The sequence below is a fragment of the Syngnathus typhle genome, linkage group LG20, assembly GCF_033458585.1.
Source record: "Syngnathus typhle isolate RoL2023-S1 ecotype Sweden linkage group LG20, RoL_Styp_1.0, whole genome shotgun sequence".
In the NCBI taxonomy this organism is placed as follows: Eukaryota; Metazoa; Chordata; class Actinopteri; order Syngnathiformes; family Syngnathidae; genus Syngnathus; species Syngnathus typhle.
This window is the reverse complement of record NC_083757.1, coordinates 2,743,221-2,758,074: the sequence shown is the minus strand read 5'-3', so window position 1 is coordinate 2,758,074 and position 14,854 is coordinate 2,743,221. Positions and strand designations below refer to the sequence as shown.

The 14,854-nt window shown below is 45.3% G+C and overlaps 3 protein-coding genes and 1 long non-coding RNA gene across 7 annotated transcripts in view; 3 read left to right on the top strand and 1 right to left on the bottom strand.

Annotated features, from left to right (window-relative positions):
* Window positions 1-648: 648 nt before the first annotated feature.
* On the top strand, window positions 649-7,745 carry casd1 (CAS1 domain containing 1). The gene is made up of 18 exons (XM_061266855.1): window positions 649-1,021; window positions 2,050-2,146; window positions 2,242-2,362; window positions 2,564-2,608; window positions 2,709-2,771; window positions 2,843-2,887; window positions 2,959-3,082; window positions 3,173-3,387; window positions 3,469-3,888; window positions 4,003-4,092; window positions 4,172-4,291; window positions 4,382-4,538; window positions 4,708-4,787; window positions 4,934-5,035; window positions 5,100-5,240; window positions 5,411-5,488; window positions 5,560-5,652; window positions 5,937-7,745. Exons 1-18 carry the CDS (start codon window positions 802-804, stop codon window positions 6,195-6,197), a joined length of 2,472 nt encoding a protein of 823 aa, XP_061122839.1. The 5' UTR covers window positions 649-801; the 3' UTR covers window positions 6,198-7,745.
* sgce (sarcoglycan, epsilon) lies at window positions 4,400-14,813 on the bottom strand. 2 transcript variants are annotated; one of them, XM_061266859.1, is made up of 16 exons: window positions 14,607-14,813; window positions 13,906-14,013; window positions 11,844-11,966; window positions 11,587-11,744; window positions 11,134-11,206; window positions 10,250-10,448; window positions 9,939-10,101; window positions 9,658-9,872; window positions 9,068-9,094; window positions 8,523-8,711; window positions 8,299-8,342; window positions 5,550-7,848; window positions 5,353-5,433; window positions 5,136-5,270; window positions 4,688-5,068; window positions 4,400-4,519 (listed from the first exon to the last, which is right to left on the bottom strand). In XM_061266859.1, the coding sequence occupies exons 1-12, from the start codon at window positions 14,641-14,643 to the stop codon at window positions 7,832-7,834; spliced, it is 1,353 nt and encodes a 450-aa protein (XP_061122843.1). In that variant the 5' UTR covers window positions 14,644-14,813; the 3' UTR covers window positions 4,400-4,519; window positions 4,688-5,068; window positions 5,136-5,270; window positions 5,353-5,433; window positions 5,550-7,831. The 2 variants fall into 2 exon arrangements, with proteins under 2 accessions (XP_061122843.1, XP_061122844.1); XM_061266860.1 differs by lacking the exons at window positions 4,400-4,519; window positions 4,688-5,068; window positions 5,136-5,270; window positions 5,353-5,433; window positions 13,906-14,013 and having other exon boundaries at window positions 7,043-7,848.
* Window positions 8,620-9,940, top strand: LOC133144301 (uncharacterized). Its single transcript, XR_009710644.1, has 2 exons — window positions 8,620-8,759; window positions 9,099-9,940. It is a non-coding gene; the product is annotated as an uncharacterized LOC133144301 (long non-coding RNA).
* ppp1r9a (protein phosphatase 1, regulatory subunit 9A) overlaps window positions 13,579-14,854 on the top strand; it is a 24,136-nt gene continuing 22,860 nt past the window's right edge. For all 3 annotated transcript variants that reach the window (XM_061266853.1, XM_061266851.1, XM_061266854.1), the window contains exon 1: window positions 13,579-13,707. The gene's annotated coding sequence lies outside the window, so the exon portion shown is untranslated. The remainder of the gene's footprint in view (window positions 13,708-14,854) is intronic.

Genomic DNA, 14,854 nt, shown 5'->3' with positions numbered 1-14,854 from the left:
CCATAATGACCAACAGTATTGCAATTCAAGGCACGGACGCCACTTTTTGTTTGAAGCCATCCACTTATCAAGTGAGCAAAAGAATTGCAATTATTTGATTAACTTAAAATGAATAACATTTCATAGTTAGTGGTACTTGCAATAACTCCATCAAGCCAGCAATCCAATCATTTCACCAGACAGCAGCCTCTTTTGTTTCTGGGTGCTTCAGTCTCCTGTTCAGGAAGGGAAAAGCATGCAATATTTGATTAAGGTCCAGTGACTGCCAGTCAAAAACCTTCCACTTTTGCACAAATTAATTCCTTTGTCTAAAGTGTTTTGGGTCGTTGTCTTGTTGCATGATTAAGCTTCTCCCAAGTAGTATGAATGGATTTTTCTCAGTAAATTGCCAAACAAAATGCTTTTGTAGACTCCAGAATTGATGATTCTGCTGCTCCATCGTGAGTTGCATCATTTAAGACGAGTGAGCCTATTACAAAGCAGCTATTATAGGCCCAAGCAATCCGTTTGTGTTGCAGCGCACAGTGAGAAAATGTGTTTCCTTTGTGAGATAAGATGACAGCTCGTAGAGTGAAGGAAGAATGTCACGGGGAGGGAAAAAAAACACACACACACAAACTCAAATCAAGCCATACCGGTTAATCAGCCACACGCACGGTATGTCTGAGTTGTGTATCTGCAACTCCCACTTTAGTATTGATTTCGTTCGGGTGACACGAAAGCAAATATGATTGACTATTTTGCTTGTTTCGAGCAAATGTGAGGATAGCGAGCCTTAGATTTAGCAGTCAGTAGCAAAGTATGGAAGTGGGAGGAGATGAGAAGGAGGAGGAGGAGGTTAGGAGAGGCTCCTGTGGAGAGTTCGCATCTGCTTGTTGTCATGGAGGAGCAAAGATGGCGGTCCTGGGCCTGGGCAAGCGTGAAATAAACCAACATTTCACCATTAGGAACGCCAAGTTAATATCGCTCGCCCTTGTTGTTGTACTCGTTATATTCCACACGGCTTTGCGCTATTTAGGAGGTAAGTAGCCCACCCGTTGCTCCGGAATAGCAACACTTGACACAACGCTAATGCTAACGTTATCTGGCTTTTCTTTGCGCCTTTCATCTCGTTCTTGTCACTCTGCTTGCAAGTTTTGTCCAAACAAAACCCGAAGATGCCGTGCAATTTTGCAGCACTAACCTAACGCTAGCAGCGATTTGGGATCGGCTAAGTCTGACTAGCCGACGCCGCGTTGAAGCGGTGTTGTTTACATGCTCTTTGCAGCATGCTTTCCTGAAAACGGCTTCAGGTGGAAAGAAATCATTTTGAGCAGGATCTATTTTCTTCTGCACTCTGTCCTCCCTAGTCGAATCAGTTTGTCATACTAGAAACGTACGCCTTGAAAACAAACCGCAGGTTACCAGTGAGGCAAAACTGTGCACGATTTGACATTTCTGCACCACTACTAATACTTGGGCAATTACTAGAGGTTATTTATAAATTGTAAATGGCGGCACGTAATTACACACGAGTAACAAAGTAGTCCGCCTATGTCCTCCCAGTATCGAAATGTCATTTCATACTTTGTTCTGTTTCGAATTAAACACAATACTGAAGCCTATGTAGCCAACATGGGGTCACTTAAATTGACAAAACAACAAAATAGAAATGCCCCATTTTCAGTATGTTTTGATCAGATCATGTTTTGAAAGTAATTTAGGTTTTTCGTGCCTCCCCTAACTACATCAGAGTGAACCCCGAAGGCGTCTGCAATATGACCCTTGATTCTATCTTGCACAAAGGGGAAAGGCCCCTTCTGACATTTAAAAGGACTCCAAGTGACAATGTATGTTCCAAAGTAGATTAACCAGTCTGCCGAAAAAAGAGGTTGGCGATTTACAATGCATGGGAGTATTCTTTACACAGGCATTAGCAGCTCCTGTAGCTCACCGTGACAATAGTTGGACATATCTTTCAATGGGTGCAAAGAGCGGAGCTTTTAGTCGGTGTCATTTTAGGCTTGATATTTCTTTACCAGTAGCTTCTCTGTTCTTTGCCCCCCTCAGGCGGAGACTCGTGTGAATGGCTGCTGTCCAGCGGACGTTATTTGGGGGAGAATGTTTGGCAGCCTTACGGCTGCATGATGCACAAATACAAACGCTTGTAAGTCACACACATGTGCTCTGTTATCTGCGCACGCCAAACAAATAAGCAAAAGAATAGCTTGCATGCTACGTATTGTTTTCTTTGTTTGACAGTGAAGCCAAAAGCTGCCTTTCAAAAAAGCGAGTGGCCTTTGTCGGAGATTCCCGAATCCGCCAGCTGTTTTATTCCTTCGTCAAAATTATCGAGCCTGGCCGAAGAGAAGATGGCAAGAGGGTATGCTTGGACGACATTTAAGTTGGGTCGATTTATTTTGCATTCGAAGTGACGGAGAGCGGGGATAATTGGAAGTAGAACCACTCGGAAGTCAGCTGATGTCCCGGAATGTCTCGCAGATTGTACAGTTCAAGTCAAAGTGCAGCTGGATAGTCACATGGTGAAACAAGAATATCTTTTGTGTTTCATGTCTCATGGAAGCATGCGGACATTGCTTTTCAAGAAAAGAGCTCCTCTCTTTATGTGGTGAGCTGCATTTTGTAGATTCTATTTATTGTCGATGAGCTGTGCCAACATGTGACAGGAAGTTCTAAACACCCGCCTCTCTTTGTGTGTGTGTGTGCAGGACTTCCTGTGGTATCCAGAGGCGAATAACTCCATGAAGGAGCGTCTGATATCATGGACACGTGTAAGTGAGGATGTTCTCACCTTGTGGGAGTCAGCCACAGTAATGCTTGCAATGCGGCGGGTGTCTTGCAGGAAGGCTCGGCAACGCCTGATGTTGTCATCCTCGGTGCTGCAACGGTATGTTCCTGAAAACAAGGCGGCGTGAGAGTTGCTCTTCATTCTTTCTGTGTCTCCGTTCACATGCACAGTGGTCCATTAAGCTGCACGGTGGCAGCAGTGAGACTTTAAAGCAGTACAAAGTCAACGTGACCGCCATGGCTGGTTACTTGGAGAGGCTGGCCCGGCGTGGCGAGGTCTACTGGGTCCTACAAGGTCAGCAAAGCCTCGAAATACGACCGTTAGATCAATTGAGTTGCAACAATGGGTTGCATCGACGCACGCTCTGATGTCATTTCCCTCCAGAACCAGTTAATGAGGAGGTACTAAGGAAGGACCGGAAGGTAATCACCAATGAACAGCTGGAACTCTATAACAAAGCGGCAGTGGACGCACTTGATACCGCAAAGCGTAACAACAAGTCGCTGGTCAAGCTGCTGGCCGCCTCGCGCAAGGCGGCGCTGGAGACCATTGAGCAGTCAGACGACGGACTGCACATACCTGAAGGCGCCAGGGATATTGTAAGTGGTCATTAGAACAAAGCCTTGCAACTCACTGGATATACTCCGCGTGTGGCCAAAGGTCATCTGCGGTCGTTTTAGGGAGCCATGGTGCTGATGAACGCCGTGTGCAACAAGCTCCAGAGACCCATCGACGGCTCCTGCTGCCAGACGGTGGCGTCGCCCAACCTCCTTCAGAAACTCGCCGCGTGCTTTTTCGTGGCCTCCGCCCTCATCCTCCTGGGCTTTTGCGTCCTCGGCAACAAACGCCACCACCGCCCCGTGCCGCCCGACGTGGAGAGCCTGGATGAGAAGAAGCCGGCGAGCGCCGTGGCCCCGCTGGGTGTCAAGGCGCCGTTCCAGGCCGTGTGCAGGATGGGCGTCATCATGACCTACTTTTACCTCTGCGATCGGGCCGACTTGTTCATGAAGGAGCAGAAGTTCTACACACACTTGACGTTCTTCATCCCGCTCATCTACATCTTTGTCCTGGGGGTGTTCTACAGTGACAACAGCAAGGAGGTAAGATCTCTGTCCCTGCTAATCGCTCTTGAGATGTGCCACCGCCATTGTTTGACTTTCCATTAAAGAACTTGATGATTATTTTGAAGTGAAGTTCAAGTTTTGCCCACACAGACCCGCTTGCTTAACCGAGAGCAAACGGACGAGTGGAAGGGCTGGATGCAGCTCGTCATCCTCATCTATCACATATCGGGAGCCAGCGCTGTGAGTTCCTAACATGTCTTTTTTCCAGCACATCTCATCTCATCCCGAGACTTCACTAAATAGGTCTCGTGCCTTTCAGTTCATTCCTGTGTACATGCACGTACGGGTGCTGGTGGCTGCTTACCTTTTCCAGACAGGCTATGGTCACTTCACCTTTTTTTGGCTCAAAGGAGACTTTGGACTGTATCGGGTGTGCCAGGTGAGACTACACAGGGCGGAAGTACTGTAGTCAGAAGAATGAACAGAAGACAAATTCAATATGCAATATTGTTGAATGAATCCTTCGCAGGTGCTTTTTCGTCTGAACTTCCTCGTGTTGGTGTTATGCGTGGTGATGGACAGGCCCTACCAGTTCTACTACTTTGTCCCGCTGGTCAGCTTTTGGTTCGTCGTCATCTATGGCATGATGGCCATGTGGCCTCAAATCCTGCAGAAGAGGGCCAGCGGTAAGCGTTTGGGGTCTGGCTCAATTTGTTTTTTCTCTCCAAATTGCAGCCATTGCGATTTGGAAGTTGCATTGTACTACATTGAGATGCCTATTTGAATTCGATGAATTGCTCAGCCCTCTTGGAGACGCGTGGCATTTTAAACTTACGCCTTTCTTGAATCGTGCAGCCAACAACATGTGGCATCTTGGTATCGTCGCCAAGTTTCTGGTCCTTCTGTTGTTCATCTGCGTCATGGCATACTCACAGGTGAGCCACATGTTCACGTCATCCATTTGAAACCTTCAAAAAGATCCTCTTAACCTTTACACCACCTTCTCATTAACTATACAGTGTTTATACCTCTGATGTAAAAAGAGATGGATTTCAAATGTGTTTTTTCTCCGTGTTCATAGGAGTTCTTCAACGGCATCTTCTCAAGTTGGCCCTTTTCCAAGCTCTTTGAAGTCAACGGAAGCGTCTACGAGTGGGGCTTCAGATGGAAGCTGGACAGATTTGTATGTTTTCACACTTGCAAGCTATTTCCCAACCTGCCGGGTCAAACTTGTTGTCACGTGGCAGGCGGTGATCTACGGCATGCTGTTCGCCTTTGTCTACCTGGTGCTGCAGAAGCGCCAGGTGCTGTCCGAAGGCAAAGGGGAAGCTCTCTTCTCTGGCTGGATTGCCAACCCGCTCTTCTTCCTCTCCATCATCACCTTTGTCGTAAGAGCGCTCACCGTTTTGTAGATGCACCTGCATATCAACATTTTTATTGTGTTGGCCCAAAAGTCTTTGCCTATACCGAAACTATCCCCAGTCAATCTTTTCGCCTCACCTGTAAAGAAAAATGACAGTCAACCGACATCAACACTTGTCTCCTCCCATCATTCCAGACCTATTCCGTGTGGGCCAGCGGCTGCAAAAGCAAATCCGAGTGTAACGAAATGCATCCGTACATCTCCGTACTGCAGGTATATTCATTTCTCCTTTTTTTTGTCATGTCATTTGAAGACAAAAAGAATGCGCTCTCACCCACACACAGATCTTGGCTTTCGTTCTAATCCGGAACATTCCCGGCTACGCCCGCTCCATCTATAGCTCCTTCTTTGCCTGGTTTGGGAAAATCTCCTTGGAGGTGAGACACCCTTGAAATGCTTCATTAGAGCTAAATTATTTGCTATGACGCCAAAGTGAGAATTAAAAAGAAAAAATGCAGTAATAAAAAGAGCATACAATTGTAGTAGATATAAAAACTACACATCCTTAGCTATGTGATCATTCAAAACCTTTTGCAGTATTACCTGGATCCCGTTCAACTAAATAATATTGTGGTTGCACTAGTGTGCACACCCTCTAATAACTGAGACATGTATTATCCAACAATTCAATTCCTCCCACCAAGTGTTTTGTCTCCCCCAGCTGTTCATTTGCCAGTACCACATCTGGCTGGCTGCGGACACCAAGGGCATCTTGATCCTGATTCCGGGCAGCCCGTCGCTCAACATCTTGGTCAGCACGTTTATCTTCGTGTGCGTCGCCCACGAGATCTCGCTCATCACCAACGACCTGGCCCAGGTGGTCATACCTAAGGACACCACGTCACTCCTCAAGAGGTTGGGCTGTGTGCTTGTTCTGGCTATGCTCACCCTTTTCATTGCCAGGGCACGACAAAGCACCTGAGTCGCCACGCCCAAGACTGCCCATACATGTTGTTCCTTGACCACCTTTTGACTGCTGAAATAGTCGAACACTGAAGAACAATGGCCAAAAGAAAACTTCTTTTCCCTCTCCTTTCACACAGCAAAAATGAAATTGCTGTCCACCTACCTTCACGTTGCAAAGACGCAGGGAGGTACAAAAAGAAACTATTAATGAAAAAAGGACCTGCTGTTTCAGAAGTTCTCGTTCAGCACTGGAGCGGTCTCTCAACTCTCCGTCCATCGAACGAGCTAAAAGCAAAATGACTCCACGTCCGACGGACACCTTGAACAAAACGCAACAGCAATCTGCTTTCTAGTTTCACAATTGTGTTGTACAGTCTTTGAATTGAAATACTAAGGACCAACAATTAGCTCTTCTGATCAAAATACAGACTTCCCAATTTGCTAATGTTTTTTTTTTTCCCCCCGTGAGTAATCCTGTGCTAAAAGGTACTGTACTGTGGTCACCTGCTGTAGCTCTGAAATTTTACGTGATATGTATAGTATTTAATTATTTAAAATTAAGCGTATATTTTATACTCTTTTGTACTTTTCGCGCGCTCTCCAAGTGAAGAAAGTAGTCGATTTGATTGATGAAACAATGTTGTTTTTAATTTTTTTTTTTTATTATTAAATCTGCCTCAGAGCTGTGGTAGAACATGCACTGGTTGGTCAGCACAACTAAGATCCTGACTCAATTTCAACATGCAGCTTTCCTCTACTGACTCATACATACATGTAGTCACCAACATGCACTGACTGGGCTAAAAGACTAATTATTAATATTTTATATTTGCTTGTTTTTTTTTTTTTTTGTCACCTGCCCTCTTCTATGCAGGATTTAGCACTTTTATTTAATGATCCTCATTGCTGACTGAGTCCACGTGCAGCTAATTCTCTGCACCCAACCAGTCTATTAAGAAAATCAAAATATTTTTGTCACGATATGAACATGTGATGTACGAGCTTTACCGCAAATGATTTTGGAGGTTGCATTTTGTATTTGTAATGAGATAAAGTCAGTCACCACGTTCACCTCTCATTATTGTTGAGCCTCGGTGTCATCGCGGAGTCCTCAATTAAGATTTAAACGCAATGTTTTCTTTACTCTTCAACAGCAGTACTTTGGCTCTCTGGCCTTAATTGTTCCATTTGGGTAGTGTAAAAGCAACAACTATTTATACTCTTATGAAATTTGTTACACATAATTTTTGTGATGTCTTAAAATGTGAAATGTATCCATATTTATAAATGCCTTTAGTCTGCTGTACATAAGAAACTTCATAAAATGCACACTTTTGGCTTTAGTTGTCTCAAAAGACATGTTTTGGATTTTCTACTGGGCCGCAAAGAAGAAAAGCATTTCTTGGAATGAATTTATTGACCTTACATTTAATGTATAACGCACACAAGAGGGCCCCGTGTGTGTGTGTGTGCAAAGGAAGTAAAAATACATTTGGCACATACTCTCAGTCAGTAAAAAGTGACATTTGCAGAACTCTGTTGTGGTAATAAAAAGTATATTGATGCTAAGTTTCCTTTATGTGGGTGGGGTGGGGGACTAGCTACCTCAAGTCAGATCACAAATTCAGTGCTTCAGCCACCTTCCTCTCCTCAGGAATACCATTTACCTACAAAGAATGAGAGAAAAGATGGTCAGTTCCATTTTTTTTTTTTTTTTTGTTCTATTAGCTTACAGTTACAAAAGCGTTGGTGCTTGATTAATCATTTGGACTGAGAGTCCACCTAAGTCGATAACATTGCCTACCTCCAACCTTCGAAATGTAGACATGACATAACTATCTCCTTTGTTAGCAGTGAAAAAGAAAAAGGGATTAGTGTTCCACACACACAGCAAGGGGGCGCTCTTGTCTGAATTTATGTCTGGTACTAGCAGCAGAATACTTAAGAGCTAAGGACAACTTTCAAGAAATAATAGAGGCGGACACCACACTGAGTATTACTGGCATGCAACAGAATACGGAAGGTTTTTTTTTTTTTTTTAAAGAAGCAAATTGTAGTTTTAGTCGTGTGACACTGACGTCAATGCATGCACATGATGATCGACCAATCAAACAAACCTGATGGCTGTTGTTGCGGTATGGTAATCTGGTTTTGCAGGTTTCTGAAGTCAAAGACATTCGGTGAGCGTGAAATTCACACGCAAGAGCATGCAAAAAGCATATGATTGTTCTTTGCTCCAAGCCCATTATGGCCAAATCACGGAGCACTTCCAAGCTCTTAAGCTGTATGTTTAAAACAGAAAGAAAAGAACACAAACAAGATTAAGGTTTCCTGTACTCACGTCTGTGTCCGCATGAGGGGCATGCTGGTAGTCTCGTAGTTGTCCGGGTGGATGGGCGGAACCACCTCGCCGCTGACCGGGTTGAAGACAGGCAGCGTGGAGAGCGGCCAAGAGATTTCCCGGTTCTTAGACATGATGCGCATCTCCTTGGTGGACTTCTGAATGGAGCTGTGGTGGACCAGCTGGATGCTGGACAACCCAAAATTCAACACAGTCTGTTATTGGTGTATATTTTTGGTAAAGATCATTTTTCATAAAAATCTATCATTTTGAAAGTGTAATTTAGTCAGATATGCATTCTGCCTCCTTGCATGCACTGGGGAAGAAGATCTCTATTATGCACCTTTATTTCAAAATAGAGTAGTTAAGAAAAATCTAATTCAAGTGAAACTAATAACCCCTATATTGAAATCATTTTGATACGCCTTTACATCATTTCATATACTGCCGACGCCGATGTGTATATGAATGTTAATGGAAAAAGAAACATGGAAGAATGAAAAACGAAGGGGTCATAAAAAAACAGTTGAGGTAAAAACACTTACGCTGATGTTTGCATGTTTCTTTTTTTCCTAGAAACAAAACAAAGATGGGATGAATGAAATACACCAACAGCGGTCATAACAGACTCAAATGGACACGTTGATGGCAATGGGGTGGAGACTCCCAAAAGGTGCCATAACGACAGTGAATGAGTGGTCATCGCCGTGGCAACAAATGGACGGATGATGAAAAACTGCCATTTCGATCCAGATTGGGGCTAGCTTGCGGCTAACGCCTGCCTCTGCGCTCAACATCAAATCTGCAACTACAATCATCCAAGGAATAATTCTGTTAAAAATGTTGAATTAGAGAAAACTCCCAGGCTGTTCTTAAGATCAGGTCAAAGCGTTAAAGTATTACTTTGGCGCCATCTTGTGGTAATGGGTAGGCACGATAGGCACTATACAGGAAGTAAAATATAATCCAGATTGTGAGATCAAGGATTAATGCTGAAGGACACTTTCATATGCCGCCATTGAGTGGCATCCATAGGCAATTACAGACTTTTAGACTTTTTTAAGGGACCAGTCACTCATATATTTTGCCTATTTGCAGCAGGGCTTGTTTGTTTCCAGAGACCAAGCACACTTACACCCCTTCCCTTCGGCAGCACATGGTGTAGCCCAGCATCAAGAGGAGCACGAGCGCCACCGCCGAAGGAACAGCCAGCGTCACGATGAAGTCCGTGAAGTAGTCCCGGCTCTTCAGAGACTCCGAAGGGGGGTTGTACTCCCCAAATTCAGGCAGCACCCCTGGACCCGGCTCAGGGCGCGTGACGTAAACTGGGACTACTTTGTTGACGTCAACCTGTATTATGATACAGTGCATCAAAATAAAAGCATCGACTTTGAGAACCTGAAGGTCTCACCGCACCAGAGAGAGTTTACACCAGTCGATGTGAAACTGCGCTCGGAACTTTTTGTCGCAGCTGATGACGGGCTCCATCTCCTGACTGCAGCGCAGTTGGTTGTGCGGGTTCTCCACCTCACGTAGGCACGATGAGAAGGGAACATCGGCGCCCACCATCACGTACACCCTACAAACACCAGCAAGAAGTAGAATAAAAACATTCCATGTTCAAGCGTTGTAGCAATAAATCTTTGATATGAAGCTCGCGAGCAGCAACGAAAGCGTCTTTCAAAATGGCTGCTGCTGTGTCCATGCTAGTCTTCCTACATCCTCACCCTTCCTTCAGGTTATTAATAGGCAGTGGCACACGTCCTCCGCGGTCTAACGCCGAGGTGATGTTGATGGCGTTGAGCCGCTCGGGCTGCCACACGTTCTTCACAGCTCCCAGGAAATCTCCCAGCACCTCGCTGGCCAGCATCTCCTCGACGTTCATATTTTTGATGTAAAACTCGGCCTGGTAGGGTAGCGGGAACTCTATGAAGGGGGCAGTGAAGAGAATGAGGGCACATTTTAATCCGAAAAGCCGCGCTGGCTCGGCTATCATCATTAATTCGGACTTTTTGCTATGCTGCCGTCTGATTCCCTTCGCTCCAGATGGTTGACGACATCACCATCATTCATGTACATGTCAACTGTGAGTGGTCAATGACGCAAGATGTGAATGAATGTACAGGCACACACTTGTGAGGTGTTGGTTGAGGCGTGACCGCGCAGGATTATGTACAATATGATTATTTTTTACCGAATTCTAAGCAACACGTGTTAGCTGCTCTCATGTATGTAATCTAATTGTATATTATGTAAGTGCAGTGCATACAACTCATGGATTTAGTTGTACTGTCATGTGATGTACTGCCTATTTTGAAAGAAACGTGTTTAATTTAAATACACTTTTAAACACATTGTAAACAAGCCGCAATACAAAAAAATACATGTTGAAGTATTTCAAACCTTCTCATGTTTAAATGAGCAATAAATTGCCGCGAAGATCTCTGTTGCTGTTTTTACCTCGTGAATTATTGATTATGACATAAGTATTTAATCCTTTTTTTTTTTTTAGAGGGGCTCATTACACCATTCCAGAAGCGATTTAGCCATCAGAATTTAATCGGGGATCTGTGTGTGTGTGTGTACGCTAAGATCTCACACTGGTGCTTACCCTCAGTGGCCATGATGTTTATGACCAAGTTGTTCCGTGCTGTCTCGAAAGTGCGTCGGTTATAGGCGGTAATCTGCAACACACAGGGGTGAGGCTTTAAGCTCAGATCAGATCAGTGCAGCTTATATGGCAACTCAGGCGCGGGCTCCGCTCCGGAGGCCGGCATAGCGAGCTGGAACGCTGCGCGGAGGCACATGCTGGGACCGCTAAGCCTTTTGGGAAAAGAATTTCTACAGTAGCTTACAAAGAAAGCATAAATGGCATCATGGAATTAAGCCTGGCGACTAAAACCATAACATTGCACCATGCAGCTAATTGAAGAAAAGCAGCTGAGTTCAGCAAAATGAGGTTTGACGGTGGTCAGGAGGGTTTATTTATTACGCAAATGAGTAGAAGAAAAAGAGTATAAAAACATGACATTTCTTCTTCCTCTCACATTGATAACACACCTACCTCTATGACGGTGGCCTTGCCCACATGCTCAGCAGTGGGGGATCCGTAGAGCACTCCGTCACTATTGGGAGTCCTCTGGATGTAGCGCAGCCAGCCGGGTCGGTCCGGGTAACCCAGCAGGTTGGTGTTGAAAGTGATGGGGTCGTCGGCGCCGTCATCTACAGGCGGAGTCGTTTTCAATAGATGCACTCCAACGCTCTGACAGCACCTCAATGAAGCTCAAACGCCCAAATATTCCAAGTCACTCTATGTTGTACCTGATTTGGGGTAGTGAGGAAACTCCCCTTTGAAGTACTGTCGTTCTAGGACGTGGACGAAGAGCACGCCGGCAGAAGGGTAGACGTTCCGCTCGGCGTGCGACCTCGACAGGATGGTGATCACTGAAACAGAGTTTACGTGTGTTACAATCATAACGACGACAGCACGTGCTGACTTGTTGTAAAGACGCTGACGCTACAGTGTTTAAAGATCAAGCGTGTTTACTGTTTTATTTTTTTTTTTTAAACTTGCAGGAACGATAAAACCATACTTAATACGTTGCATGATAATTCCGTTTGAGTTGTTTTTCCAAGCGAGCCCCTTTTTGCCCTCGCTATTCCCCTTCCCTCTAATCAGTCCACTTATCTTCCGACATGATGAGTGGCCTCTCTTTTTACCCTTTTCTCTCTTCCACAGCGGGTGGGCACCCTTTCTTTAATCGCCATGGGAGATTGAGTGCACAAGGAAGGAAGAGGAAAAGAAACAAGAGTGGGACGAGAAAACGTTTGCCCGGGGACAGTGACACACAGCACGACAGGCATATAGTAGATAGAATGCGTGTGTCTGTTTTCCCACTTGATTCAAATATATTTGGGTCCCATCAGTGTCCAATACAAGTGCCACTGTCGCACCTGAATGGGAACGTTAAGCCCTCTCTCCTTATGCAAACTGAATGAAGCGCCCAATGAGATTCGAATGAAAAAAACAAATCGAGGGTTTCGCTTTTAATCCACGTTCATGGAAGAGGATATCTCCATTGTTGAGAGGTTGAAAAAAATATAAAGATCAGGGCTCACTGCTACAATTTGGATGATTGAAGGGGGGGACGCATTGAAAGGTGGCTGAAGTGCTTGGCAGTATTAAAAGGGAACTGAGGAGCTGTTGAAGTCCAGACTAAACGTGCATGTTAAATGGGGCCGCATCTGTCACAGACATATGTCTGAAGTCCCCGAGGGCTCGGTCACAGCTGGCTACGATCAATGGCCTTTTGCATGACACTTGACCTGGCGTTACTTATGAAAATGATGCCAGGTTTGTTAATAATAAGAAAGATATTTTTTAATAACGATATCATTTCTAGTATACAGGTTTAGCGACCGTCACAGCTGGCGATTGTATCTTTCCAAAGACGGCTCGAGTGAACTAAGCGAGACAAATCCTCTTAGAGGAACAGAGGGGCCCCCCCTTGACATTATCGAGACCAAGAATTGAAAACTCGCACGGTGGTTGGTGCCCTTGACAAAGCGCCCACATTCTGTTCTATTCTTCTCCCTTTTGCGCCCCAGCACTTCTTTACCACACAAAAGAACGACGGGCCTCCAGTTTGCACTCATGGTCAAGTGGCGGTGGCTGGGTCTACTGGCAGCTTAAATTCAGTGCGGTCAAAATGTTCAAGTGAGCACAATTGGTCGACCTGCAGCTCCTACTGTAATACATCATCCATTCCCGGTTAATGAATAACACTTGGATACAGTCTGCTTAGAAATTAGAATGAGCAGAAAAATGTCTATTTCGTTGCCAATTGCTCTGATTAGATGTCATAAAATAACACAATGACCCTATCCAAGCTCGGGTCTCAGGTGCAGACAGGCCTCTAGCTAGCTGATGTGCCTTCAGCTTCATATGTGCATGGCGCTCCGCTCCAGTCAGGAGGAATGCATGTGCTTCTTTGGTGTTGAGCGTAGGGAAACAAAGATGGCCACTGTTCAGAAAAACTCTTTGTCACTGCGCCTGTGCCGATGACTTGCGAGCGCACAACCTGGAAGTGAAAGTCGCCGGCGTCTCCGCGAGCAGACAACGATGGCAGAAGACAAGAGTGGGCAAGAGTTTCAACTTTGAGCGATTTGACGTTCCTTGGAAAAGGTAAGCTGAAACAATGCCGTTTCTCTGTTAGAGCAACAACACCAACGCATTGGGACGGCAAACAAGTGACAACATTCATGCCAGTATTAATGGCGGGGACCAGTTGAGCATGACACTGTGTTATGACAGCGAGGAAGGGGAAGGGGGGGGCAACAGCGGGTCAACACATGGAGTGTACCACTGCACACACCCACTCACCATCGCTGTACAAGGCTGTTCTCTGCTTCCAGCCCATGGTTCTCTCCTTTTGGACATTTTCCTCACGTAAAGTCATTTGTCTGGCGTTGCTGCCATACACAATGTCAACTAGAGGATCCGTTAGGAAAAAAAAAAAAAAAAAGCAGTGCTTTGTTTGCGATCTTGTGTCATGTTTAGGGAATTAGAGCCTTTTTGCAGCAGGACTCGGTCCCTATCCTGCAAATAGCAGTGATTCACTGTTTGTTGTGACATTTTTGTTTTGAAGTGTGCCGGGGGGGTCAAATTTGCTTTGGGTTCTACTGATAGTGTTTCTGGCTCTTTATGCATTGCAAGATTCCAGAATTAAGTGCAAAGAAAGCCCACGCATTCGAAAAAGAAACTATGGCGGAAAACAAAAACTGCATTAATTAGCGTGACAATGATGAGCTTCAATCAAAACACGTCATTACACAGGCATAGTTATCCATAACGTGACGCAAGCAAACACATCAACGCTTAATACTCCACGTAGAAGCCGCACGTTCAAAACGCTTTTGAAGGCGCTCCACCCAAAAAGCGCTATTTTAAAGAGCCTTTTTTTTCTTCTTTCCATGACTCCTTCACTGTGGCGACACGCAAAGCTAACTCAGCAGCTAGCTCGCTAGCTAACTGTCATGGAGACGCATCAAACGTAAGATTTCGACCGCTTCATCGTTACATACCCGTGGCGAGGCACACCGCGACGGCCGCGGCGGACATGGTGCGTTGTCGTCCTTCTTGTAAGTCTCACATGAAGCTAGATGTTTGTGTCCGAGTCGCCAGTGGGTATGACAGTCATGATTCTACCAAGCATCCTGCAGCATTCCTCCCTCCTCCGCCTCCGCGCTTGGCTGGAGCACGCAACAGGGCTTCTCACTGGCTCCCCACATCTGCATGGAAAAAGATGGTTGACTCCAAAAAAGGGAAATGA

Bases quoted from the DNA above. Each gene is read 5' to 3' on its own strand.
- casd1 (XM_061266855.1), top strand. From the start codon at position 802: ATGGAAGTGGGAGGAGATGAGAAGGAGGAGGAGGAGGTTAGGAGAGGC. The intron at 2,888-2,958 runs GTATGTTCCTGA...TCACATGCACAG, and splicing joins TCATCCTCGGTGCTGCAACG to TGGTCCATTAAGCTGCACGG. The intron at 5,241-5,410 runs GTAAGAGCGCTC...CCATCATTCCAG, and splicing joins TCTCCATCATCACCTTTGTC to ACCTATTCCGTGTGGGCCAG.
- sgce (XM_061266859.1), bottom strand. From the start codon at position 14,643: ATGTCCGCCGCGGCCGTCGCGGTGTGCCTCGCCACGG. The intron at 14,014-14,606 runs GTATGTAACGAT...CGGATCCTCTAG, and splicing joins CGCGGTGTGCCTCGCCACGG to TTGACATTGTGTATGGCAGC. The intron at 11,745-11,843 runs GTACAACATAGA...CTCCGCCTGTAG, and splicing joins TCCTCACTACCCCAAATCAG to ATGACGGCGCCGACGACCCC.